The sequence below is a fragment of the Trematomus bernacchii genome, unplaced genomic scaffold (assembly GCF_902827165.1).
Source record: "Trematomus bernacchii unplaced genomic scaffold, fTreBer1.1, whole genome shotgun sequence".
NCBI classification, from domain to species: domain Eukaryota; kingdom Metazoa; phylum Chordata; class Actinopteri; order Perciformes; family Nototheniidae; genus Trematomus; species Trematomus bernacchii.
Window position 1 is genome coordinate 14,259,128 of NW_022987648.1, and position 27,890 is coordinate 14,287,017.

The 27,890-nt window shown below is 39.5% G+C and overlaps 1 protein-coding gene across 1 annotated transcript; it reads left to right on the forward strand.

The window, feature by feature from the left end:
• The first annotated feature begins 497 nt into the window (after window positions 1–497).
• On the forward strand, window positions 498–27,656 carry LOC117485994 (alsin-like). The gene is given in 43 exon segments (XM_034134713.1): window positions 498–595; window positions 3,117–3,367; window positions 3,934–4,064; window positions 4,527–4,687; window positions 4,870–5,094; window positions 5,245–5,429; window positions 5,569–5,601; window positions 5,700–5,894; window positions 6,031–6,155; window positions 6,249–6,457; window positions 6,706–6,793; window positions 7,128–7,303; window positions 8,844–9,012; window positions 9,614–9,710; window positions 9,990–10,067; window positions 11,022–11,249; window positions 11,781–11,952; window positions 12,231–12,426; window positions 12,977–13,042; window positions 13,357–13,513; window positions 13,986–14,117; window positions 14,373–14,501; window positions 15,218–15,241; window positions 16,151–16,221; window positions 16,734–16,800; window positions 17,285–17,355; window positions 17,357–17,464; window positions 17,813–17,878; window positions 18,165–18,263; window positions 18,490–18,654; window positions 18,926–19,037; window positions 19,401–19,478; window positions 19,739–19,875; window positions 20,474–20,629; window positions 20,736–20,850; window positions 21,448–21,605; window positions 22,338–22,436; window positions 22,614–22,793; window positions 22,912–22,957; window positions 23,108–23,169; window positions 23,645–23,794; window positions 24,163–24,259; window positions 24,802–27,656. Coding segments are annotated over 41 exon segments (4,941 nt in total). The 5' UTR covers window positions 498–595; window positions 3,117–3,367; window positions 3,934–4,044; the 3' UTR covers window positions 24,841–27,656.
• The last annotated feature ends 234 nt before the right edge of the window (window positions 27,657–27,890 follow it).

Here is a 27,890-nt window from a genome sequence, read left to right on the forward strand (position 1 = left end):
TTCCTCTATCCAAGAAAGAATACTTGTTTGTGTGTGTGTCTATGTGTGTGTGAGAGAAGATCATGCCAAATTACTCTGTGCCTAAAATGTTTTTATCAGGCTCCAGACATGTGTTTCCAATGTTCTTCAAATACGCTGCCTACACACACGCACAGTACTTTCATTGCCAGATAGTTAAAATGAAACCCCTCCCTTGTTGTCTGAGACCAAGTTAATTTTTTTCTTCTTTTGGCATCAGACTACAAACTGATAAAGACAGAAGTGCAGAGCTCACTGTAGGCGTGTATCTGTACGTGGGAACATTAAATTGGATCTTACACGTGCTGCTATAAGATAAGTCATTTAAGAAATCACATGATCTCAGAACTCTTAATCAAGGCAGGATGTTTAGACATTAATATGATTTTTTGTAAAGACAAAAAAAAACAAATATCAATAGCAAGTGGAGTAGTGACATATTGAGTGTGTGTGTGTGTGTGTGTGTGTGTGTGTGTGTGTGTGTGTGTGTGCCATACAGGGTTACAGCCAGGCCGCGGAGACACAGCAAGTCTGAGAAAGTGGTTTGATTGACCACGATGTCGTGAGTAGCAGCGGAGTAGGTAACAAACACACACAAACACACACACACACAAACACTTTTGAATCCAGGCTGTGTTGTTTCCAGCAGCAGTAGACGTTTATGAGGATTTGGACGGGGGAATACAGGCTGTTCAGGTCACGACATGGGTTTACTGTGAATGTGTGTGTGTATGTTTGTGCTTGCATGCATAGAGGGTAAAAAGGGGTACAGGAAGATTGTGAGATCAGTTTTTTTGTTTGGAGAATATTGGCCCCCCTTGCTCAGACCAAGCTCATCTTCGTACTCAAGCTTAATTTTAATCTTAACTACTCGTGCTGACAGACGTAGTCTTATTGTCCCAAAGAAATACATTTGAAATCACAATCGAGTCAGCTGAGGTGGTGAGTTCAAGTTATGGTGAGATTTTTAACAGGGAGTGGTGAATTTACTGTAATCCAATATGATGCTGATGGTTTGAAAATAGAACTTGAACAACAGTGACGTGTCTCTTAGGAGGATAGAGCTGAAGTTCTCAACACTGGGATGCCTGTGTGGTGAACACTTAATATTAGATTAGGAAGAAAAAGAAGCACATGCCACATTTAGGACCCCAGAAGCTACTGCCAGCAGCTCTATTCTTTTATGTCTTGGATTCAGCTCCAAAAAGAAAAAATATTACACCACTCTTTCTCTGGATTTCCTGCCCTTTTTCCTTTTTTAGTATAGTTTTTTCATTTCCCCCCCCTTGTTTTACAACAGGCAGTTAAAGTCAGAGCCAAAACCTGCTGGACACTTTTAAATAGAAAGCACTTAAACTGCAAACAAGAGCTGATCACGAACATGGGTGACAGGGAGGGAAAAGAAATGAAAGGGGAAAAAAGAATCTAGCATTATAATATATATATATACATTTATATACATTTATTGACCCATTTTGTTAATGTACATTAATAATAACAAGGAAAGGGGTAGTAAATTGTAGAAATGACGCATAAAAACTGTTTATCTTCGGAGTAAAAAAAAAGAGTTGTGGATGCCCAAAGGGTAAGGAACCACAAGGTGATGTAATGGGATTGAGGACTGTGTTGGGACATTTGTGAGAATCTGATACTCAAATGGGCCTCTTGCAACAGAGATCAGCAACACATATTTGAGGTTAATACTTTTTGCAATTGGTAATATATCAAAGTCTTTCTTAGTCAAACATAACCGTGGCCACTTTTTTTATTTCTTTTTTGCATCGGCGGTGTGTGAGTCAGGAGCAATAAAATAACACTAAATGTTGAGGAGCAAATGAGCAGATGTTGCATTTAGCTTTAGGTATTTCTTCAGAGGCTGACTCACTGAACCTCCAGACACCAGATCCATGGAAAAACTGCGTAGAGCTTCTCTGTCATGGACTGCACACCCTTTATACACAATAGGGATGATTCAAATATAAACAGAGAATACTGCTAGAGGGACAACTGGACATTATCACAAAATGTATTGCTGTAAAACATGATCCTGTGTCGTCTTATGTTGTATCCAAGGACTCAAAGGGTTATTCTGTGTCTATTTTTCCAACATTTCTAAGTTTAAAGGTTTCAGTGGTTTATGAATGCTGGTACTGCTGCTCAACATCTGGGCGGCAATCGGAACCATAAAAGGGAAGGTGTGGTGTAGCCATTTCTGCTTGTGCAGCTCAGAGGAGGGAGACCTCTGCTGTTTCAACACACAGCTGAGGAACCCATCGTATCCTGTGCTAACACACATTCACTCATACACAATACTTAAAATGTAGCAGCCATTATGGAAGTAGGATGATACAAAAAACACATAGTGCTGGAAGAAGTTGTAAGAACTTTTTCTCAAGGAAAAGTATTAATTAACTACAGTAGAAACATCTCTTGAGAATAAGTCCTTAATAATATACTTAAGGTAGCAAAAGTAAAGGTACTTATTATGTTGACTGACTTCGAAATAATGTACATGATAGGACATTATTGGATTATAATTAATAATGCACAAATGTTTTCACCACTTGTGTCTAATGTTGAAGATAGCAAAGGTGGAACTAACAATATGATGATTTATTTGTTAATTATATTTTGAAAAATGAATTTGGGAAGTCCATCAAATACCTTTAGTGGACAATATTAGTAAGTAAATACGCTGTGCTGCAATCCATCACTGCAATTACAGTTATTGCTTACATTGATAATTAAACATATTTAATGTAGGGTTAAGTATAGACTTTCACATATTTGAGAATGGATTGAGGAAGAAAACCTTGAGCGCTGCGCTACACATTATTATTATTATTATTATTATATTCTTGTTTAAACAGTACATTTATGGGCTATAGCAGGAAAAAACAGCCAACAATAACCTGCATTAACTTTGAAACTAGGCATATGGTGGAAATATACTGCTATTTTATTAGCAGATGCGGTCCGGATTGGCCTAAGCAAAGAAGGTTAGAATTCTGTATCTGAAAAGGTCATGCTGGCAGCCAGACCCCAGCACTGGAAATAACAGAGTGGCCCCTCCTCATTTCTCTAACCCCTCTTTTCAGACACACTGCAGCAGCCACAGGTGTGGCACGGCTGCGATGTTTGTCCCTGCCCGGCTGCCGTCAGAGAGGTGGATCCCAACACACAACTGTCAGATACAACTTCTGCTTTCACTGCGCTGCACTGATTTGAATATGAAGTAACTCATGTCATAGCTCGGTGTTTCTGCCGTGACAGCTGCACACAGCTACCCGGCTTAACAGAGCTGCAGTCTCACAAAGTCTCAGCGACGACGACTTCAAACCGAGAGTTGGTAAGTTTAGTTAGCTTCTTTAGCAGCGGTAGCATTAAGCTAACCAACTTCAGTCTTTTAGCCTAACCCTAACTTATAACACACAACATTGCTGTTTTATCTAAGGGGAGAGTTAATATCGCTATATACTAAACTGTTGACACATGCAAAGCTGGCAAGATAGCAACAATGGTCTCTATTTTCACTCGGTGACAGAACATGTCTGCTGTTTTTAAGCTAATCTCTGTGTAATTTACTAACAGGCTTTAACGTTAGACATACCACAGACTGGACAACAATGACCCAGCTCTCACATAGTTTCACCGAGTATTGAGCTGTGGGGACTTGTCAACAGAATCCAGTAAAGATAAAAGAAACCACTCCTCGTCCTCCCAGTGACTGACATAACAATCACTAACCTCCCTTCCTGAAGTTAAATTCTTAGTTTGTCAATATAATCGTAATTTAAGGTTTCTCAAACTGCTGAGGACTGTGAGTGTATTCATAATAAGGTCTCTAAATGTTCACGGTGAAGGCACATTTCAGTTTTTATTCTTGTCAATCAATATATCTTTTTTTATCAACAGGTGTACTACAAATAACAAGAGCTTGAAACCAGACAGGAAAACGTTAATAAACTTCGGAAAAATGTTATTAAAGATGCCTTCACTGTCCTCTGGAATGGATAGTCTGAAGTAATGGAAAACAGAGAGGAGAGGTAAACACACACACACATACACATACACATACACATACACATACACATACACATACACATACATACACACACCCTGTCCTGATTATATATCCTTAGCAACCTCAACTGGAAAAATGTTAAATATCAAAACAAGATGCCAAATCTTGTTTCCCTTGTGTGTGAATAGACCTGTGATTGGACCACTGATCTCTGCATGTCATGGCCTGCTGGTGCTGAATTAACAAGTTTAGGGATGAATGCTTTGGAATGTAATCCAACTTTGAGAGAACTCATGTTAATGTCGGTGAATCACATTACATAAAACAATTAGAAATCACAGGTGGTTTCATAACTTGGATGGTGGTTCAAATTTGGTACTTGTGTTCACATGTGTTTAGGCTGAATCATGATCGGGTTATCTCTATTTGCGGCGGCTTTCAGCCTTATTTTTGATGATGCATTTGCATGTACGTAATATTGCAGCCCTGCAGACGAACAGGCCCCTACTCCTCCAGAGCGAGGCCTGCTCCACACATGGCAGTCAGCGGGCCCCCCCGCGCAGCTCTGTCCGGGGAGAGTGCTGCTGGCCAGGCCCGTCCTGCAGGTGGCCCTTGGAGAACACCATGGACTCTTGCTCACACAGGGTGGGTGTGTCAATATAACATGGTATTGTAATGAGGAGAAATACATTTGTATTGAAAAGCGAGAGTTTTTTTTATATACATTATATCTGTAGGCGGGGATTGCTTTAAAGTTGCTGCTGGTTATTATTATATTGAAGACCTTTAAAGTCAATACATCTATTTCTACTGTTGCTGTCTTCCAGGTGGACAGGTGTACTCTTTTGGAGAGTTGTCATGGAGGGATCTGAGCGTCCCGGTGTCTGCTCCCCTGCTGGAGGCCTCTCTGATGGGGAGGGTGGTGGTCCGTGTGGCTGCCGGTGGTTTTCACTGTGGAGCACTGAGCGAGCAGGGCAACGTCTACATGTGGGGGGAGAACACTGCAGGACAGTGTGGGCTGACTGAGAGGGACACAGTCACAAACATCACAGGTTGGTCGACGTTCTTCCTTTCTTCTTTTCTTCCCACAAGGTTTTCTGTCCATCATACCTCTGCTTGGAAAGTGCTCTATACATTTTTTCTTTTCATCCATTACAACATTTTGGGGAAAACTTATGTGGAACATTCTGTGTAAGTTTCAGAGCCCTGCCCGGTCACAGTGGTGGACAGCGAGGCCGTTCCTCCAGCAGGGGTTCGGGTTGTGGATCTGGCTCTTGGACGGGAGCACAGCCTGGCTCTGTCGGCCCAGAACGAGCTGTGGGCCTGGGGCAGCGGCTGCCAGCTTGGACTGGTCACCAGTACCTTTCCTGTGTGGAGACCTAAGAAGGTAATTTGTATAAAGCTCAATGAATTTCAGAATTCAAAATTCCACCACTGGTAGATCAATAGTGCTTTTGAATGTTTGTGCAGGTGAGCAACTGACAAAACTGTGTTTATTTTATTAATCCCTTTAAACACTGGAACAGGTGGAGCATCTGGCAGGCAGACATGTTATTCAGGTAGTTTCTCTTCCTGAAATGTTCATTGCCAGATTTAACTTACAATAAAATACTCTATTCTGTGTCCGGGAATATCCTCTCTATTTATTTTTCAACAGGTGGCTTGTGGTGCCTACCACAGCCTGGCCGTGGTTCGCAGTTTACCTCCACAGAAGACCCAGAATCCTTCTGAGAAGAGGGAGCGGGGTCAGTCACCTCATTATTCAGTGACTGAAAGGGAAGAGCAGTTTGCAGTGGATGCCGGTCACTACTGTCCGCTGGGGGTGGAGCTGAGTGAATTCATGACAGGCGAGGTAACTATACACCATAAAGAAGAAACAGAAGAAAAATATGTGTTTCTGGACAGCCTTCATATTTAGTTTTTTGCTAATTTATAAAGTTTAGATTTGTCAGCCTTCGTTGATGCCCCTCTATGGTTTGCATCCCCAGAGCTCTCCCAGAAGAAGAGGCCCCAGACGAAGGCTGCATCCTGGGGGAAGGTCAGCTGGCAGCAGTCCTGGCTCTGCAACCGGTTCATGTCCATATTCTGAAGATGGCAAATCTTACACTAAACAGTACGGTATTGTTTGTTGTTTTATCCCTCATATAGTCGTTTTGTTTTCCAAATGTTCTCTTTGTAACCTCTTTCCTCCATTGCAAAACGTCAGGACTAATCTTGCATTTGGGCACCCTCTCAGTGAGACTGACAGCAGCCCAAAGTCTCACCGGCCCTTAGGCTGGAGAGCCAATAAGAACTCTGCGTTCTCTGATGAAACGGAGATTAATAACCTCCTCCAGAAACTCTCCAGTCAGCCCTTGGAGATTCACCAGAGCACCGGCCCAGGAGACACTGACTCACTGAGCAGTTACACTTCAGGTTGGGAATTCAGTTTTCTTTCTTCTGTCTTCATGTAGAAGTTTGTTTATTTGTTCTTTTGTGGTTACTTCTTTCAAATTTGTATCCCTGTGTTCTTTTAGCGTTTTCCCATTCATTTGTTTATTCTTTTTCACTAGTTTTTTTATTTGTTCATGTTTGTAGCTTGTTTATTGGTTATTCATTGCTTTGCTAGATCCGTTGTGTGTAAAATGTTTTTATTCATTCCCTCTTGCCATGGTTCTTACCAGATGACAGCTGTGTTTCCTCGACTCCTTCCACGGATCTGTTGACTTCCAGTTACAAAGAAGACTCACCAATTAAGGGTCAATCCAACAAGTAAGGCCAATTTTACTAAAGTTGAGAGTGATGCACTTTTTTTAGGCAGTGAATTACATTTTTCAATAATATTGTGTTGAGAGGTTGACACTCAAATTGCATAAAGAACATTTGAATTGCAACTTTTGTAGATCTTAAACCTATTTAACACTTGTTTAATTACTTTAAAAATAAGGCAAGGCTGACTAGAAACATTTCATTTTAATACAGAGGTTTACTAATGCAGATAAACAGTGAAAACCTAGTCATTGTGAAGTATTCACATACCAGGATGTTTCTCAGCGTAAACACATGTATGATGCCAGATCTCTGATCTTCTTTCCTACTGTAACAGTGGAGTGGCTGTGGCGTACTCCTCCTCCCCAGTGTGTTTGGAAGAAGTTCGGCTCTGTCTGGAGGCGGAGAAACAGGCACTACAGGGGCAGAAGAGCACCAGTCTCACAAATATAAACCAGAAGGGGAACGCAGCAGCCAGCAGGAGACGCTCCCTGCCTGGAACACCCACCCGTGGTAGGAATGGCAGGGTGTGGACCACATTTGGGAAATATTTACTTTGTTGCAACGAGTTAGATAGGAAGATTTATACCTGAACCATGAGCATTAAACAAGGAGGCTATTAGCTTAGCTTAGCTTAGCATAAAGACTGAAGAAGATGTCGACCAAGAAACGTGAAGCCATGAGCTAATTAACATGTTTTTGCTCCTGGTAGCATACATTTTGAACTTTGATTTTGAGAGAGCAAGGCTTGCTTTTTTCAATCTTTCAAATGTTAAAGTTATTTGTTATTCCCCCAAGGGGCAATAAGTCTTATGCAGAAACACAGTAAACGCACATACAAAAACAAACAAACCAAGGAGCTAAAATGTGGGATAAAATCTGTAAATAAATATGTGTGAAACAGAAACATACAGCATTTAAAAGTGGGATTCAGTGGGCTTGGTAGATTTTAAGTGGCAATTAGTTTCACAAATAGAGAACCGCAGTAAAACCCGGAAGTAAACCCTAAAAACCCTAAAACCCGGAAGTAAACTTCTTTCGGTTCCTTCGACAAAAATGCAATAACATTTCTCCATAGGATTTTGGAAAATAGCTCGAAATAAGGTCTGTGGTTGACACACATTTAAGAGACAGATCACGTTTTTTTCAGCCGGATAATCTCCACATGTCTACCCTACTTTTATAATTTTCTAATCATAAATCTAATCGATAGATTTATGATCGATAGATGACTACACATTACAAATCAGAAAACCTCTTGGTAGCCATAAAAGGTATACTCATAATGTCAATTATTATGCAAAATAGGGAAAGTTGAGAATGAATAACACTTTATTCCGTATTGTCCTTTTATTGAGTTATGAATATCTATAGTTAAAGAAATGTCTGTTAAAAATCCAGAAATTGTTAGTTGAACCTATAGGGACATTTTGAATCTTCCTGTTTTCTAGTTTGACCAGGCTTTACAAAGTGTCAAAGTGATATCCCTTATCAACACAGATTTTTAAACCATCCAGTATATAGACCCTTTTCCGTTTAAGTACTCGTATTAATTACATATTGAATAGCAGTAAATAATATATCATAAGTTTAGGACTTTAGGATCTTCCACACAACCCATGTTATTTATATATTTCCTTTTTCTTCTTATGATTTCCTAATCCTACCTCTTATCAAGAAATTACCACAGTTCATTGCTGGCTACTTTAAGGACAAAAGGATTTAAAAGTGTGTGCAAGAGGAGCTCACAAAGTAATTAGGGCATGTGCTGTGTGTGTGTTTGCCCATGTTGTACCATTCATCCAGGCTGGTAAAAACAATGTATGTTAAATATGGGGCAGTTTATTTGTGGAGGAAAGGCAACATAGACATGCTACAGACTCATGTTACACTTGAGATACACTGGAAATGTGACTCTGGCCATGTTTCCTTTACCCTTTTCCAGTATAAAACAAATCATTCACTTCTTCTGTTTGAAGTGGCTGTTGCTACATTCTAAAGACGAAGTGCATTTGCTGCGTTGACAGATGCTCAAATGTATATTTTCCTCCAGGGTCTCCACAGCGACGGAGGCCTTGTGCCTGCAGGCCGTCCTCCGCCGGTCGGCCCCAGGCCGCGGCCCCGGAGGAGGCTGGAGCCGGGCTGCCCTCTCTGGAGACAGAAGTGTGGAGCTGGGGCCGCGGGTCAGAGGGGCAACTGGGCCACGGAGACCAGCTGGCCAGGTGCGGACAAACACTCACATGCACTCTTAGTAATAATAGAAAAACATTTTTTTGACACAAACCATCGTTATCACAGTTTGTCCTGCGGCAGATTTGGATGTTCAATGTTTACTTGCTCCATGTGAAGCCATCATGCAGTTATAGTCTCTTTAACAGTTCCTAATAAAACACAGTCAAATTAATAAGGTTTGATTTCTTTCTCTTCAAATGTCAGTACATTTGATTTTTTAATGGTAAATATACTTTGGCTATACTGCGCTGATTTTAACATCAGAAACAGAATGGATTATTAGTGTACAACACATTTTAAAAAGCAATAATATTTTACATTCTTCTATATTCTATATAGTTCTATATTTGAAGTAAATTTAACGGGCCGAAATTTGAACATTTAAAAAAAAAAAAAAAAATGCAGTATCTGTAGTTGTTTATGAATGTGTACTGCGAGTGAAAAACAAGAGATTGACTGCTGAAAATCTGAAAATGCTTCCAATGTAGACAAGCTATTATACTGTCTGCGAATGTGTGTGTGTGTGTGTGTGTGTGTGTGTGTGTGTGTGTGTGTGTGTGTGTGTGTGTGTGTGTGTGTGTGTGTGTCCAGACTCCAGCCTCTGTGTATCAAGCCTTTGACCGGCGAGGAGGTAATCAAAGTTGCTGCAGGGTCCCACCATTCACTCGCCCTCACCGCCCACTGCCAGGTAAAAGAGACACAGCAGACACACACCCGCTATTGTTTGATTGTATGAGCACTCTATTTGACACCTCTGACACTATTGGTTAATCATCACCACTGCAGGCCCTAACCTAACCTGGATGTAACTTTAGACTGAAATACAGTATAAGCATCATACAAGGCTTAAAGAAGTAAACTGACCTAAATGTCAGCCAAGTTTAAAAAGTCAAACTGTTCCTCATGAACAGAGATGCACAATTGTACTAATACATTGACACCAACTCACTGACCTCCTGTTCTTCAGGTGTACTCTTGGGGCAGCAACATGTGTGGACAACTCGGTCACGTCAACAGTCCTGTCACTGTACCTCAACAGATAAAGGTACGGCAATCTGTCAGTATATAATATAATATATATATTAAATATATTAGCTGAAATAAGAAAGAGAGAGACAGCAAAAGAGATACTGTATGTCTCATGTGCTGCAATTCTTCTGCATGGTATGGAAACTCCCATGACATCAGCGTCTACACTCGCTGAATCCTTTCATTGACAACTAAACACATCCACACTTCCTCAATTGTACATTGTGTAAAGCGTAGTCTTGGGGGCTGCCGGATTAAAAAAAATGTGGGTTTGGTGACTTGAAAAGATTGCAGTTGCTACTTACAGCAGATTGACTCTTTGAAAATGCGGCCATATCTCCGGCTAGGAAGGTCGCATCAACGTGCTCCCGTCTCTAGCACCCCCGCAGCCCGAGCTACGAGTGAAATAACTAAACTTACATGAAACTTCCGTTGGGTTGCTTTAAAGTCAAGCTTCAGTTTAAGATTCACCCTGTAATAGATGTAAAACATGTGATGGAGCATTACTAACCTGACTCAGATGCTTTGTTTCACCAAACCATCTAGGAAAGCTCCATTGGAAGCCATTTGGAAAGGGCAGGCACTTTCAAAAATACTTGGCAGGTGATTGGATCAATCTGTCTATCACCTTCCATCATGGGCCACTTCTGATTGGTTAACAATGGCTGGTACATGTGGAGCACAGCACTTCTGATTGGTGTGGATGACTGACACACAAGAAGAACAAAAAAAAGTAAAGAAAAAGTAAAAAAAAAATGTAAACAAAAATCGCAGGCTTTGCGATTTGATAATTGCATCATTTAAAATCGCAATTTCGATTTAAAATCGATTAATTGTTCAGCCCTAGTGTGGATGCTGTCTTACAACATACAGTGGAGTAATCTGGGTTTTGTTATGGTAACAAATCTACAACAAACCAGCGAATAACCCTAACAGAAGTGTGTGTTTTGTCCCTGGCTGGCTGCTGTAGCTGTCTGATGGTCTTCGGGTTTGGGACTTGTCCGCGGGGCAGAGCCACTCCCTCCTCCTGGCTGATGGAGACTGTGTGCAGCCGGTCCTGTTGTACTGCGGCCAGCAGCAAGAGCAAACGTCAGCCCAGAGTGAGAAGTCACAGCGGGGTCAAAGGTCATGCCAGAGGTCACCCAACAGAGCCGAGAGTTACACAGTCAGACCCAGCCTGCTGCCCTTCTGCATGGAGGTTTGTATTTCCAAAACATAACTGATGTTTTTTCTTCTAATCTTTAACATAGTTCTCAGTTTATGACTAAAACGACAAAAAGTATGCTTCTAAATTGGTATTTGCAGAAATCCTTGATCCCACAGCAGAATCATCATTCCATTTACTTGTATATAGACTATTCTTGCACTATTTCTATTTTATTTGTATTTACTTGCACATCTCAAAATATTCTATTGCACAATTTTTTTCTGTTCTATTTGTTCTATGTCCTATATATGTTGCACTGTTGGAGGAGCCTGTGACCTAAGTTTTTCATTGACATATCTACACTGTAGCTAATGTGCAAATGACAATAAAGCCTTGAAACTTGAGAAACCTACATACAGCACACAAAGACAACAGTCATTCACAGCTGAAATCTGGTGATTGTACATTAAACAAAGGGAGGAAGTCAGGGGAAAGCTGGGAAACTATATCAAAAGCAACGAAGAGAAAGCGCTTGGATGAAAGAAAACTAAAAAATCATGCTTATTCCCTCTGTGTGTGTAGATGGGTTACATCAGCAGCGTGTGCAGCGGGGGTCAGCGCTGTGCGGTGCTGGCAGACCAGAACGTCATGGGATTCATCTCGGCCATCCATGAGCTGGCCTCCAGAGAGAGACACTTCTACTGCTGGCTGAGCAGCGCTAAGAAGCTCCTCCTCACTCCGCTGCGGAGTAAAGGTGAGAAGGAATCTGTACTGGCTCCATCTTTGATGATAAGCGCCAAATGCTGTGCTGTATCATTCTGTATTTGCACCTCGGAACCCTTTACTGCTGGGGCTTTCGTATATGAGAAATGTAATGTTCCTCTTGGATGTACATTAATTGAATTGTGGCAAATGGAAAAAGAACATTGTAAAATACAACGAATAATCTGTGAAATTGTAGACGCATTATTTGAGCATCTACTCAGTGTGGTAATGGTGACTACATCAACCTTTTATGTGTGTATTCCACAGAGAGTGTGTGTCCTTCGTTAGGTGAGCCATGCACGCACCTCTTCTTCTCTCTCTGTGAGAGTTTTGTTCGTCTGAGCGTCCTGATTGGCCGACACTCCACGTCACTAAGCTATTTCCTGCTTGAAGTGCAGAGCTCTGACGTCACTGCCCTTCCCCTGCTGACGCACACTGAGCACTTTATGGACATTTATAAAGAGTAAGGGTCTCCTTTTTGTCTCTCACTATATTTACGAGTACATTTTCATATTTGTTTTATTGCAAATATAAAACGTTCTTGCTTTAGTTGATGTGACTAATTTTTTTACAAATGCTTTAACAGTTAGAAATTACATTCATTAACAACTTATATTAATTGACTCAATGATAAGTCCACTAATGTAACAACAGTCCCCGCATGCTGTAACTGTACTGTAAATGTATTTTCCTGAATTTGAGTATTATGTTCTTTAATCTTGTTTGGACGAATGTGGAATTTAGGTACATTGGTTTCAGACACAAACGAGGAAGGTGCAACACATTTTCCAGAGCAAATGAAATGAAATCTTACTGAGTTTATATTGACAGTAGATGGAACAATATCAGGAATACTGTTGATAAGAGATACAACAGGTACAAATAGTTCACACCAAGGACTTACATTAGTAGTTAATTGTACGTTCTATATTGAATCTAGTATGGGAAATGAAATGGAAACACACATTGACATCTCTCTCTCTCTCTTTCTCTCTCTCTGTGTCTCTCTCCAGGTATTGTTCTTCAGTAGGTAACTTTGAGGTGATGGGTGGATTCCGATCACTCCATAAACTCTCACTGTAAGATCCTTTGTTTTTTTCTTCATGTTTTTACCAAAAAATGCAAATTAATGAGATCTCTTCAAGTGCCACAGCAAATGTGCATTTTTGGTTGAAACACAGCCTTAATGTCAGTTTGAACATATATTATTTAGCTGATGATCACGAGAAGGCTAAATAACCAGACGAACCATACGTTTTAAACAGGAAGTGATCATGTGCAGCCAGAAAGAGTTCCAACACAGCATATTTCAGAAAAGCTCCCATCAACAAAAAGACATGTTGTTAAATGATTAGGATAATTGAGTCGTGTGTTGTCTTTGTTTTGCGTCCAGCGAGTGTTTGGGCTCTCAGCAGACGGTGCTGGCTCAGCTGTGTGCAGACCAGTCCCTCGGTGGTGACGTTGATCTGGTTTCTGTGTTTTACCGGCCGCTGCAGCAGCTGCACCAGTACAGCCAAGTCATGCTCAAACTGGCTGCCTGTTTCGATGTGGTGAGAAAGGAAACCCTCCGCTCTCTGTTCTCCTTTCTGTCTGCTGTTTACTCTTTTATCTTCCTTTTATTATCTCTCTCTTCCCTTTTCTCCAAATGTTTTTCCTTCCTCTAAATTAATAACTGTGAATATATTGATATCAGTTACTTTCATTGTATTGGCTCAAACACCTATTCCTAGATAAAGACTTCATGACGATATTGACATTTGTAATTTATTGTTAATGAGCAGTAAATTAGATACATTTAAAATAAAGAAGTACTTCCTTTTGATCCAATATTATAATAATATATTTTTTACATTGCAGTTGTGACAGAAGTTAGAATTGTTATATTCTGTATTAACATATTTACTACAGTGTAGGTCTGTTAATGGAGCTATACCATTAAGAGCTGGCCATGTGGACTTTTCAACATGTTCTAAGACGATAAAAAGAGTTAAAGTCTCTCTCTTTTTTCGTTTCCTCCCCCAGTTAACTGCAGAGTATCAGTTCCTCCATCAGGGCTGCAATCAGTTTGACTCCCTGTCCTTGTCCCTGTTGAGGAAGAAAAAGGAGGCTGAAACCACCTTCCTCTTCTGGAAGAGCCACTCTGGAAAAACTACAGTGAGCACAACTCTGTGTTAAGTTATTTAAAGCTGATTGATTTGTTTAGGTGTGAAAAGAGTGTTTACATTGCCAAACAAACTATGATACACACAAGATGAAGAAGGTATGCATCTCTGAGGTTTTAAACCAATACCACCACTACTTTCTAAAGTGGTACAGTTGGTCTCCACTCTAAGTTGTAGTTCACATATTGTATTTTTTAACAGATTGTGAGATTTTAATGAGCAAATATCCCTGTGTGTTTGTCATCAGGAGGTCCTGCGCCTCCCTCAGCGCCGCGTGGTGTGTGAGAGCAGCAACAGATCTCTGACTCTGCAGAACGCCGGGCGGTTCTCCAACCACTGGTTCATTCTGTTCAACGACACACTGGTGCACACACAGGTACACACACATGCAAACACAGATGCAAACACAGAACGCCTGTACAAATAATAGCAAAATGATGCTAGATATTTTTCCTTTTGCTTCATGGTGTCATCAGGTGACCATGGTGACCCTTTAAAGCCTTTTAACCGTAGATTTATTTCCATCTACATTCACTTTCCACACATCATAGAAACTCCACATTATATTATGGCAGTTCAGATCTGTTTAGTATATTTCTGTAGTTTTTTTACTTATTAAACTCAAATACACATAACAAATAATAAATGATCGATACTAACTAATTTAAATGTAGATTATATATACACAACAAGTCCTACTCAAGAAAATATAATATACGCCAGTGTTCATACCTCAGTTTTATATTCCTAATCCATCCTTCCTGTTTTACTTAAATCTATTAAGTGTGTCTCAAAAGTTCATTTCCTTTTCAACTATTCCATAAATTAACTTATTTTACTCTTTTATCTGTGTTTTTGTGAAAATTTAAATTCCTTTATTCATATTGACTCGCTCAACTTGTAGGTAAGGCCTGGAAGCACTTTATTTTAAATGTAATACATTCATTGTAGAGTTTGAAAGTCCACCAAATCTTTACATTTGAGAAAATCTGGGATATGACAATGCTTCCACTGGCTCTATCTTCCTGGACATCCACTACTGTGTTCTTCCATTAAACTTTATACTTGACATTGTATCTTTCATTCACTCAGGGTGCCATTCCCTCTCAGAGCCTCGTGAGTATATCTGACAGCAGTTCACCAAACTCTCCTGAGCTTTGTGCTGCAGCAGCATGGGTGGCTGGCCTCAGTTCAGTGCTTACACTCTGACAGGTTCACATGGAATTAGTTAATGAATGATAACACAGGACTAAATGCAATGTTAAAGGGACTGTTTACGCAAAAACACATACATGTTTTCGATTGGATCTTATGTCTTTCAGGCCAAGAGACGTAATAACTCATTATTTCACGTAGGATTATAATATTTTCCCCAATCATCTGTTAAAAAGTATTGTGTTGTCTTGTCCTTTTGGTCACGCCAATCAGTGTACACTAGCTAAATATTGAGCATTGTAGTTTTGCACTCCTTAGCATTGCAGAAATCCTGTGTTAACATTTATTTTTTACACGTTATCCTGATGGCTGATCTAAACTGGGCCGCTACCAAACAGGCTGCTGTGTGTGTGACCGTGTGTGTGACCGTGTGTTTAGACGCAACACTGACGTTAGTCAGCTAGGGGTCTAAAGGTCATTGTTGCAGTAGCTCGTGCTGGGGAAAGGATGCAACTCAGAGCTGAATTCTAGCTTTCACAAGACTCTGATTCAAGAGAACATCAGCTTCAAGGGGCATCTTGGCGGATTAAAACCTATTTACTGTTGACCTTTCCTCTGTGCTTTCCCTCTGCACTGTGTTTGTTTCAGTCTAGAATAGTTTGTCCTTCCTCTCTGTTTGGTGTGGGGTGGTGTGTTAATAGACAGCAGATAGTGGTGAAACCTGTCCTGTTTCTCTCTGTTGTTTTGGCTTCATGTCATGTGTTCTATTATTATAACATTAAGACACACAGACAAACTTAAAATGATTCATGATCTAAATTGTCTTAATTACTGACAACATAAAAACACCTAAACTTCTGCTCTCTGCAGTTCTCCACGCATCACATCTACCCTCTGAGCTGTCTGTGGGTGAAACCAGTTACTGAAGACAGCAGTGGACAGTGAGTTTGTTGCATTTGAAAACCATCAATGTTTAATGTTTTAATACTAGTTGAACATTACATTTTTACATTTGTATGTGTTTTAAAAAAAAATATTTTTCTAGTTATTGTGCTTTTTATCATGTTTTTAATTATTGTTTTATTATTGTACTCCCATTGTGTTATTTAATATTTATTGCCTGTACAGCACTTTGGTCAACTGAAGGTTGTTTTAAATGTGCTATATAAATAAATAAAGATTGAGATTGAGATTAAGATGATGAAAAGGCTACACATCTCACAAAGACATCTCACTGACCCTCATATGTACAGTAATGTTATACTATAACATCAGCCATAGACACAGTGTGGGGTCATCCAGGTCAGAAGGTTAATAAAGCTTGTAAAAGTTGATCTATCTTAAATTAGTTTTCCAAATTATGAAAACATCTTCCATCGGTTAACTGTCTGTGCTCTCAACCCTGATTTATTTGATACAGTTGAAAACTTATTTTTTTGCATTTCCTCACCAGTTATGCCATCAAGATTACATGCCCGGAGGAGAGTTTCACCCTGGTGGCTTCAACCCCACAAGAGAAGGTACATTTATGGGTTAGAAGCGTATCACCCATTTATCTTTTCATTAGAAAATGTTATACAACTTCGCTGCATATTTATAAATAAAAGCTGTATTGCCTGCTTGCTGTATAATGTATTTTCATCATTAAGAAGTACAAATCACTAGTGAAGGTATGTTTTGAAAGTTTCATTGTTACTGTGAAGCAAAAGAGCTTCATATTTCTATTCAATGTTTAACACGATAACAGCTCTCTGTATGTTTGGTGGCCATCACCAGCAAACATCAAATACAACTAGAATAAAACATCTAAAATATGACCTTGAACTGCTTTACCGCTTGAGTGTTTCCATTTTCTCTTTCCATGTTCTGATAAGATAACATGTCTTCCTCTCAGCCGATGGAGACACTCCTGTTATGAAACTCTGATATGTTGTTATCTTCAATTCAGAAACCACTGCTCTTGTTTGGCCTCTTTCTTAAAAGTCTTTCTCTCCGTCTCTCCAGAATAAGTGGCTACGGTCTCTTAACCAGGCGGTGGATCAGGTGCTGGGGGGGGCAGGTCAGGGGTCGTCTCCCTGGGCTGACAGCGATGTCCCGCACGGCGCCCTACACGTTCACTGGAGAGGGACGCCTTAAAGACGGCCAGTACACCGGGGCCTGGCTGGCAGGGCGACTTCATGGCAGGTTAGAGTGCTGCTTTGTTTTTGTGCGCATATCTCATCTCCATCTCTGCAGCCACAGTATGTACAAGGATAATGTGTTTGCATATGGGTGTCTTCCTGAAATGTATGCGCATTGGTTTCTCTCTACTACCATCTCTTGGACATTTGAGTTTTCTTGAATTCACATTTAAGAAAGCATATTGAAAATGTTCCTGCTGGTGAGGTGTGATAAGATGGTTTTAGGATGACAATAGTTCAGCCCCATTTCCTTCCATTTCTTGTTAAATGTTAGATACAAGTTGATTCTAAACTTTTGTAATGATGGTCTTTGGGCAGATAGTTGGATAGTTAAATGTCTTTGCCTTTACAGAGGCACCATGAAGTGGCCAGATGGACGCAACTACAGAGGGAACTTTAAGAAAGGACAGGAGGAAGGGTAAGCACACCAACCTGGTGAAAAAATATAAAAATTGTTAACGTGTAATGTTGTTTTTTTTGTGTTTTTTTTACGGAGGAGATAAATAGTTTAAAAACCTTCAGAAACATAACATAGTGGTGGTAACTACTTTTCTTATTCAGTCCTGTTGGGTTTTAACCATTCAGTATCTCCTTAAACAGTAAAACCAGCTGATGATTTTTGGCAATTTATATCTGTGTGATTAACCAGCAAAAACAAAACTAATTTCTCAATATTTCGCTACATTTGTTCTTTCTATTTCTAGCTATGGAGAGTGTTTAATACCTAACAAAGTACTGAATAAGCCAGACAGCTACCAAGGACAGTGGAGAGATGGCAAGATCCATGGTTTCGGCAAGTACAAGTCAGTACATGTTTTTTTTTAACTTTTTTTTGCGTGTACACAACCACAACACAGGGGTCATGTCTTTATCACTAATATTATTGCTTAAGTACAAAGCCATGTATGGTGTGAAGGCAAGACACTATAAGTGTTAGAGTAAACAAAAAAATCCCCAAATATCATGCCATTTTAAAGAAACGATATAGACTACCTGTGTGTGTATTCATGTATCTGCGGTTCTGTGCAGGTATGCGAGTGGCGAGGTGTACGAGGGCTGTTTCTGTGACGGACAGCGCCACGGTTACGGCATGCTGAGCTCCGGTAAACTGGCCAAGAACTCCTCCAGCGTTTTCATTGGCCAGTGGGTCCATGACGGGAAGTCAGGATACGGAGTCTACGACGACATGACCAGGTCTGATTTACTGTACAAATAATAATAATAATGACAAGTACAAAAAAAAAGGACATTTCAGGAGAGCAGCCAGGGTTTCTTAATTTAACCTAAAAAATGTATTCGTTTTTTTATCTAATAAACTTTAGTTTTAGTTAGTCCAAATTATTTCAGTGGTTTCTTCCACAAATTCCCAGTGCAAATGGGCAGTTTGCTGTCAGTACTGAATGTGCAATGAGTGGATTAAATGTTGTTCATTAAGACACACACCTGTCTCATGTGCTCTTCCCAGAGGTGAGAAATACATGGGACTATGGCTGGACGAGCAGCGCCATGGCAACGCTGTGGTTGTCACTCAGTGCGGTGTGTACTATGAAGGGACCTTCAAAGACAACAAGATGTGTGTAAGTTCACTCTCAAGCAGGGGTATTCAGTAACAATTCAAAGAGATGAAGTCACTCAAATGTATATAGAACAAACACTTGACAGTCTGGCATTTGGTGATGCCTCCCCTAAAATATGTACTTCTTAATTCTGGCATATAGTAAATGGCTGAATGTGAAAATGTTTTACTGTCCGCAACAGATTGAGGAAGCAGCAGCATCAATTCAAAAAGTTAGTCTGCGTGAGTTAGTGTTAGTGATATATGTGCCAAGTCATTTGAAAATGTATTTGATACAATTTTAAACCAATATCCTTAGGTAGTGATGTACAACATTTTTATTTGTATGGGTAATTGATTATTTGTTTACTGTTTTTTATTTCAGGGTCCAGGTCTGTTGGTGTCGGATGACGACACAGCTTTACATGGGGAGTTTTCTGATGACTGGATTGTCAATGGGAAGGTAGAATGTTTGTATATGTAATTTGGCTGTGTGTGTGTCATGATCTCTGGCTCTCCTTGTTTAAACCTACATGAGTAATTGTTTAAAATAGTGACTTGTCCTTTTGTAATTCCAACTTAAAATGTCACAGTTGTTAATGCAAAGTGGATACATGCCACTACCAAGAAGCCTAGTCAAACACACTAAAAAGTCTGACCTATACAACTGAAGGGCGTTAAAGTGATATCACACACATTCATTTCTCACCCTCCCTTCTACAGGGGGTTTTATCCCTGGCTAACGGGGACTGTCTGGAGGGCCAGTTCAGTGGAGAGTGGACCTCCGGGCTGAAGGTGGTGGGAACGTACACCAAACCCCCCCCAGAAGAACCAGAAAACAAAGAGAGGAGCAGCCTGCTGTGAGTATTACTTTGCACTTAAATTAACCTGAAACTTGCTGATCGTTAGGACTGTACCACCTTTATTTCATTTGAATCCTCAATTGAGGATATTGAATAAAGCATCCTATTTAATGATGACACCAACAAGTGTGCAAGCTGTTTTTGGTATATTCATTCCTATGCCTTTTGATATTCCTTGTGTATGAAGGTTTTTCTATTGTAAGATAATAAGATAAGATGTACTTTATTAATCCCAATTTGGGAAAAGAAATGTGTTGCAGCAGCATAAAAGAAAACAAGGCATTGCCCATTATAACAAATGAAAAGAGTAGAAATAAACAATTCTAAAATATAAACATCTCAAAATAGAAATAGAAATAAACCAGCATTAGAGAGTTGGAAAAATATACAGATGACTGTGAAGATAAAACATCTATAAACTAATAAATAAAAACACTATTGAAGGACCCATTTTCTGTTAACACAGTATAAGCAGGATATTATTTATATAAAGTGATGCATGTGACTGGAAACAGGCTATTGGAGTCCAAGACGTTTTGTATATCTCTTCCTCATGTTGTGTTATTTTAAACCTTAAAAATGTGTGTGTGTTCAGCAAAGTGGGTCAGTACGTGGTTCCTGCAGCTCAGAGGTGGCTGTGTGTATTCGATGAGTGCTGGAGTCGGCTGGGCTGTGAGGCTCCGGGGAGAGGAGAGAGGGCCACAGCCTGGGACAACATCGCCGTTACCATAACAACCGCACGACGACAGAGGTACATGCAGCAACACACACACAGGAGCAAATTCAAATAGTTGATACCCTTCTTGGCTATACAGCTGTATATGTGTGAGTGTCTGATTGTTTGTGTGTGTTTGTAGCATAGATCTCACTAGGTCTCAGAGTAAAGTGTTGGAGTGTTTGGAGTTCATTCCCCAGCATGGAGACCCAGTGACCACCGCTAACTACGACAACATACGACGATACCTCAGCAAGGTACAAGTGGCTGGATATGTGACTGTGTTTATAATAATCTTTGCATGTGAAGAAGAAAGCATTTAAAGCAATATAGAACAATAGACAGCCCCGCAATAAATGAGTTAAAACAAACGGTACTTAAGCCCTCTCTTCTTTAATGTGAATAGATAAAGTATAAGAAATTCATCTTAGTAAGAAGTAATACAAGTCAGCAGTAGCACAATCTAGTTGAATTGACATCTCTCGATCAAAAGCCAAACAATTCAACCTTATTGAAGGGAGGATTTATTGCAAGACTGTGGCATCACAATGCATGACTTTAAGCTAGCTGTACTAAACTAATAATCTGGTTAATACAGAAAAGGGGGACTTTCTCATTTATAACTACCTTACTACGGATACTAGTAAGAACTGCGGATGTTTGTTTTAAGTTGTCCTCTCTGCGATTCAATATAATTATTTTAAAGTGAATCCAGTTCGGACATTCTGAGCACATTTTGATGATTATCACGAAATAATTGTGAAGCTCATTTATTTTGTCATCACCGACTAAACCATGGGAAATACAGTTTGTTACCTGTGGACATGTTGTTATAATAATGAATTGTGTGTCAGGCGTGTGAGACCCCCCACCACCCTCTGGGCTGGCTGGTGGAGACCCTGGTGACGGTCTACAGGATGACGTACGTGGGGGTGGGGTCAAACCGACGGCTGCTCCGGCAGGCGGTGCAGGAGCTGCTGGCCTTCCTCACACACTTCTACAGCATCGTCAGGTAGATCACGTCCGGACGCCTCTCACCTCTTTACTGCTCAGACCACAGACTTCTGCAGACCTGCATTCAGTTTACTCTTTAGAACCGTACTGAATATTCCGGAGCTTCTAAGCTTCATCCATAACAATGACTTTGACATCCTAAATTAACATTTGAATGCTGTGTAGCTTCTTTTCTTTTCTTCCTGTCTATTCATTCTGTGCAAACCCAGTTTGTCTACACAGTTGTCTAATACAAATAAACCATCACTTATTTAAGTATCTATAGATTAGGAATCGAGTGATTGCTGGCAAGGATTGTTCCCGACTCAAATCCAAACATTTCCGATGAATTCACAGCGTTGTAAAGTCATGACATGATTTCAAACTGAAGATTGTACCTTAATTAATATTTGTGGGCGAATAGCTTTTATAACACATTTCACTTTTATAAAACACAACAGTTTGCACTCCCCCTGCTGCACACAAAGGGCAGCACGCACCTACAGGAAGTACATGCTGTTGCAGCAATCCAACAGCACCTTATATCACATTTTATGTAACCACAATAACAAAGAAATTAATTTTTTTAAATATGTTTTTGATGCATCATGTTAAATTATAACAGATGCATAAAATTGCATATTAAAATAACAAAAACAGTTTTGAATATAGACGATTGATATTTAATACAGCCCAAATACTTTGCATGGTGTATTTAAAAACACTTCATAACATAAACTGTTGCCTGCAGATTTCTGTTTCCGGGGTTACCAGAAGATGGCGGCATCATCCCAGACCCTCCTGCCTCTGCCTCTGAAGGCAAACACAACTCTAACATAGCAGAGCAAGTGTGAGTGTCAACACAAACACATAAATACAAATACACACAAAGGCAATGATGGATATGTTTAGCCTTGAATATGCTTTTATCACCTGTTCCATCTCAATGCTATTTAACTACATCCGGTTGTATTGCACATGAGACATTAACCTCCCTCCTCCTCCTCCTCCTCCCCCTCCTCCTCAGTGTTATGGTGGTGAGCTGCTCCTCGCTGCTCCTCCCCCAGCTGCTCCCCCGTCTCTACCCCCCCCTCTTCACCCTGTACTGCCTGCAGGAGGAGCAGGAGGAGGCTCTGTACTGGGAGCGCGTCCTCCGACTCAACAAGCAGCCCGACCAATCACTGCTCAGCTTCCTGGGAGTGCAGGAGTGAGTGTGTGCATCCGAAAACTCCCACAGGCATTTGATTCAGTGAAGGGCTATTTGATTTAAAAACCCTTAAAAAGGATGACCTCAAAAACAATATGCTCTTTTGTTTCACTTGTAGGAAGTTCTGGCCAGTGTGGATGTCGATCCTTGGAGATAAAAAGCAGGTTGGATTCTAAATATTATTATTTTTCTTTGTGTACTTTTTTTCATTTTCTGCACTTTCTGCATTTCCTCCACCAACTTTGCTCCTCTCATCTTTCAAAGTGTGCTTTTGATTTGTCCTCTAAAACTGTTTTTCTTTACTTGTACCACAGATTGTATCCAGCAGTAAAGATGCCTGTTTTGTTTCTGCTGTTGAGACTCTCCAACTAATCAGGTAGCTGCCATGTCACCTGACACCATTAAACACTAATATCACTAAATGTGATAGGACAGAGTCATGTGATTAGCAGATAAACAAAATCCCATCCAGGCCCATGGAGTTTCAGTTCGTGTCCAACATCTCAAACTTGTTTTGTTATTAAGGCTCGAGACAGATTTTGTCTTTGCATCATAAAATTGTATGTAATCAGACATTTTTGGATTGGAAAAAACCTGAAAATAATACTTTGATGAGTGGAATTTGTATTAATTTCTTGTGATCACAAGGTGGCAAACTGACTCATGAATCAAGTGTCCCATTTTAATAGTTTTACTAAACACCCCCTCAACTCTTTGGCTTGATGCAACAAACTCTGACATAATACTTCAGTAACAATTGTGATTTGTATAACAGCGCAACTCAGAACCATTAACAACCTGGAAGTTATTATTATGTGTATGAAAAACAATATGTCTCCCTCCACATGCAGCACCACCTTCACTCCGTCAGACAAACTCCTCATCATCCAGAGGACGTTTGAGGAGATGACCCAGGAAGGGAAACCTATGCTGGATGGAAACTTCCTGTGGTGCATGGACGACCTGTTTCCTCTCTTCCTCTATGTGGTGCTCAGGGCGAGGTATACCACACACACACTTACTATTTGTACAGCACTTTGGCTCGACCAAAAATCGTTTATAAATGTGCTATATAAATAAAACTTGATTTGATTTGACACACACACACACACACACACACACACACACACACACACACACACACACACACACACACACACACACACACACACACACACACACACACACACACACACACACACACATTGTTTATTTATTGTATTACGCCTTTCAGTTATCACCTCGTTTCAGTTTTAGAACTAATATAGCCATTTTCTTCTTTAAAAGGGTCAAGGTCCACTTTGAATGAGAGGCTTTGGTTTGATGATTAGAGCGATATGATTGGACGCTGAACATGTTGTCTTTGCAGGATCAGGAGCCTGGGAGCTGAGGTCAGTCTGATAGAAGACCTGATGGATCTCAACGTACAGCACGGAGAGATGGGACTGATGTTCACCACGCTGAAGGTAGGACACACACACACACACACACACACACACACACACACACTCATGGTGGAAACACACCTTGGACTGCAATGTAATTAATTCCTTTAAGAAGGATTTCATTACTATACCTAGGCCAATTTTTGGCAGCAAGTAAGAAAACTGTTATAAAAAGTGTATTAAAATGATATATATAATGGAGATAATTACCTTTTTACTTACAGCTGTAAGTAAGCAGATTTCAGAAATATTGGTCTGTCATATTGGGTTGATAAAAGCACTAAGGTGTTATAGGTGCTTTTTTTAAATATATATACATTTGTAAGGCTTAAATGAACCACTATTTATTTTGCTGATCACACAAATCTTTTTTTTTAAAGTTTTTGCTTACGTATATAAAAGAGTAATGATGAGATAAGTCTGCTGTGAAAACAGAATGATTTTTAAAATACTCTCAAGAATAAAGAAAACACATTTGAAATGTTAAACAATACTTTTTTATATTTTATAGCTAAAATTGTCATTATACCTCTGTCATCTAATCATCACTGAATCTGCTGCAGGCGTGCTACATGCAGATCCAGCAGGAGTCAGCTATTTAAGAGCAAAGACACCGGACAGTCAACAGATAGAACAGCCAGGAGCTTCACACAGGAGCTGTAACAACAGAAGAGGGGGGGGGTGATCCCCGGCACCTCCTTCACTGTGGATCCTTCAGTATGTTTCAGCACGCCAAAGCTCTTTCTTATTCATGAAAGACACATTTTCACAGGAAAGTGACACATCGCCCTCTTCTGCACATGTTAGAAAACTGCACTTTAGTCTTCATAACATTTGGTAAGATGCACAGAAGGTGTAGCAACAGTGCAGTTCTCATTACTCCACAGTGTTTTTCCTTTAAGGGTTATTCATTAGACACACATTGATGTCACAATGTTCTGTGTATGACTCAAAGCAAAGGGAACTGACAGACCACGTCTCTCATGAAGTCTGAAATATTATCAGATTTTAAGGAAAACTTACTGTAAGAGGCTCGTAGCTTAAAATCTAAAAAAAATGATGTAGATATTATTTTAATGACCAAGCACTCCTCAAAGAGAACTTTTGATGTCTGTCTTCCCACATGTTGAATTTAACAGTAAATGCACTGTTGTAAATATCATGATTAAATGAAGCCTACAGCGTATAACTGCCTACAGTAAACTGAATATGGGAACTGCAGTTTGTTAAGCATGGACATCTGAGAGAGAAAAAACAGAACAAAAATGCTTTTAGGCTGCAGCTTTGCAAAAAAAATATATTTCCTTGCCCCTTAGAATCTTTATACCAATCGTAGAATTTGAGTATTGTGATGATTTAATGACTTTTCTCTAAGCAGTGACAGGAGACAGTTAATACTGCCCGCTCAGTCAGTGAGCAGACTGAAAGAAGGGTTTCTCTCTTTAAACAAAACACAACTCAAATTCGATCAAAGTTGGTGGGTTTTAATGTCTGTGTGAACACAGGGCATATGGCTTGGGACACTAATGTTTCAGTTGTGGTTAAATTCATCTAACTCCAAACCATAGTGCCTGAGTCAGAAAACTTAATTCCAATGTAACAGTCGGTTTCTGCAAACGTAAATTAGAGGAACATTTATACATTTGTTCTCTACACTCCATTTCAGTAGCATCCCTTCTCCCTGCCTAAGCTAGTTTTACATATTTATTTGGATTTCCAAACATCACATTATAAAGTCTTTCAGTTTATTTTTATGAATTCCATTTTGAGCACTACAACCCAAACGGCATGCTGCTGCTTCATGTTGAAAGTCACCATGAAGCCGTTTGTCTCAGGTCTGACCGACTACTACACAGTGCCATGTCACTACAGAGGGAAACCATTCTGTACTTTACTAATATAATTAATGAGGGAACACTGATTAGCTAAGCATTAAGAAAATGCTTAATCCTCAGTTTGTAATTCTATGGAGTGTGTGTGCGTGTATGGTGTGTGTGAACGAGCAAACATGAACAAGTCTGACGAGGAACGCCTACAATGTTGCACTGATAGCTTTTTAGTTTATTCCGTAATCTGCTAGGAGAGTGTGTAAAGACACATATTCTTCACGTTGTTACCTTAAAAATATAGATAAAGAAATATTCATTTCTGTAGATTTCAGTGAAATGTGGTGGAAGGTTGACTCTGAAAAACAACCTGATATGCATCTGATATTTCTTAAGGGTTTATTCACATTGCTACATAGGACATTTTAAGCATTGTCACTATTTTCTTATGAACTACTGTACTTACTTAAATTAAAAAGTAATTTAATCTATGCCATGATTGTCTATCACTGTGTGTTTTAATGTAGATAATTAGCTACAGAAAACCATAAGGTACTAAAAAAAAAGGTTTTCTCATTTTGATTTGATATTTATAATCCATCTGTAAGTGTTAGATAAATGATTGTATTTTCAAATCTTATCCAAACATCAAAGCATAGCTTCCAGTACTCTGTATCATTTAATTTAGCTTACTCTGGCTATAAGTTTATTATGGTCATGATCAAAAAGCATATTTGGCTCTCAGATTTGTCACAGCACCAGCATTTGACATGTGTTTTTTAAAGAAGACTGCTTCAAATGACTTTAAAAGCAATGTTACTTCATTAATGTATTCATAGAAAACAATGTAAATTGTGTATTAGAGATATTCAAATCCTAAATTCTATATCAAAGAAATTACAATAGTAAGCGTCGTCATGGAGTCACATTTTGAGTTACCATCTGACAGAAAAATCCCCTCAGAACTATGACGTTAATTTGAAAAGCATAGCAGGGAAGCAGCTGTTGGATTCTTCCAGCGTTACTGAAATATGTTTGTACTGTATTTATTGTTACTCAAGTTTTTGAAGAATTAAGAGATGTATATGTTGGGAAAGTTTTCTTCTTTGTGTTATTAAACCCACTGCAGTGTGATGTACATACATGTGATGTAGCAACTCATGATGGATGAGACAAAACTATTCATCTCTGCAGATGTTTCGCATGTTTTTACTTGCAGTTTTGAGTATGTTGCACTTGAAATGAACTAAAACTAATGACTTACAAAACCTAGTTATGATTTCTGAAAATGTTACTAAGTAATGTAAAGCTCACATAGCTTCTTCTTTTGGGCTCAACATGTAAAACGTTTCATGATGTTTAGTAGAAACCTACATTCCTCAGTGGTTTCACACTATGAGGCTATAACCTGACTGAATGTATGACTTGTGTTTATTCTTTTTCTAACTAATTCTATATTTTTGCAACTTCATACATTTGTAGAAAGAGATGATCAAGGGAATCGATTGCAGTTAATTTGGATGGATGAATGCAAAATGAGAAATAAAAATGTGTTTACTCAGAAAAAGGCAATTAAATTTGGTTTGATTCTGGAAATGTCTCCTGATAAATTATTTACAAAGATCTTTTGAGTGTCTCACAGTGTTGTGTTAGTATTTATAGAATAATCATTGGTGATGGAGATGCTGGGGATTGATCCCAGGACCTTGTACATGCAAAGCACACGCTCTACCACTGAGCTACATTCCCGGTTTTTCCGTGTTTTTTTTAATTATCCAAACAGTTGCTGATGTTAATGACAATGTCCAAAGAACAGCCCCAATTCT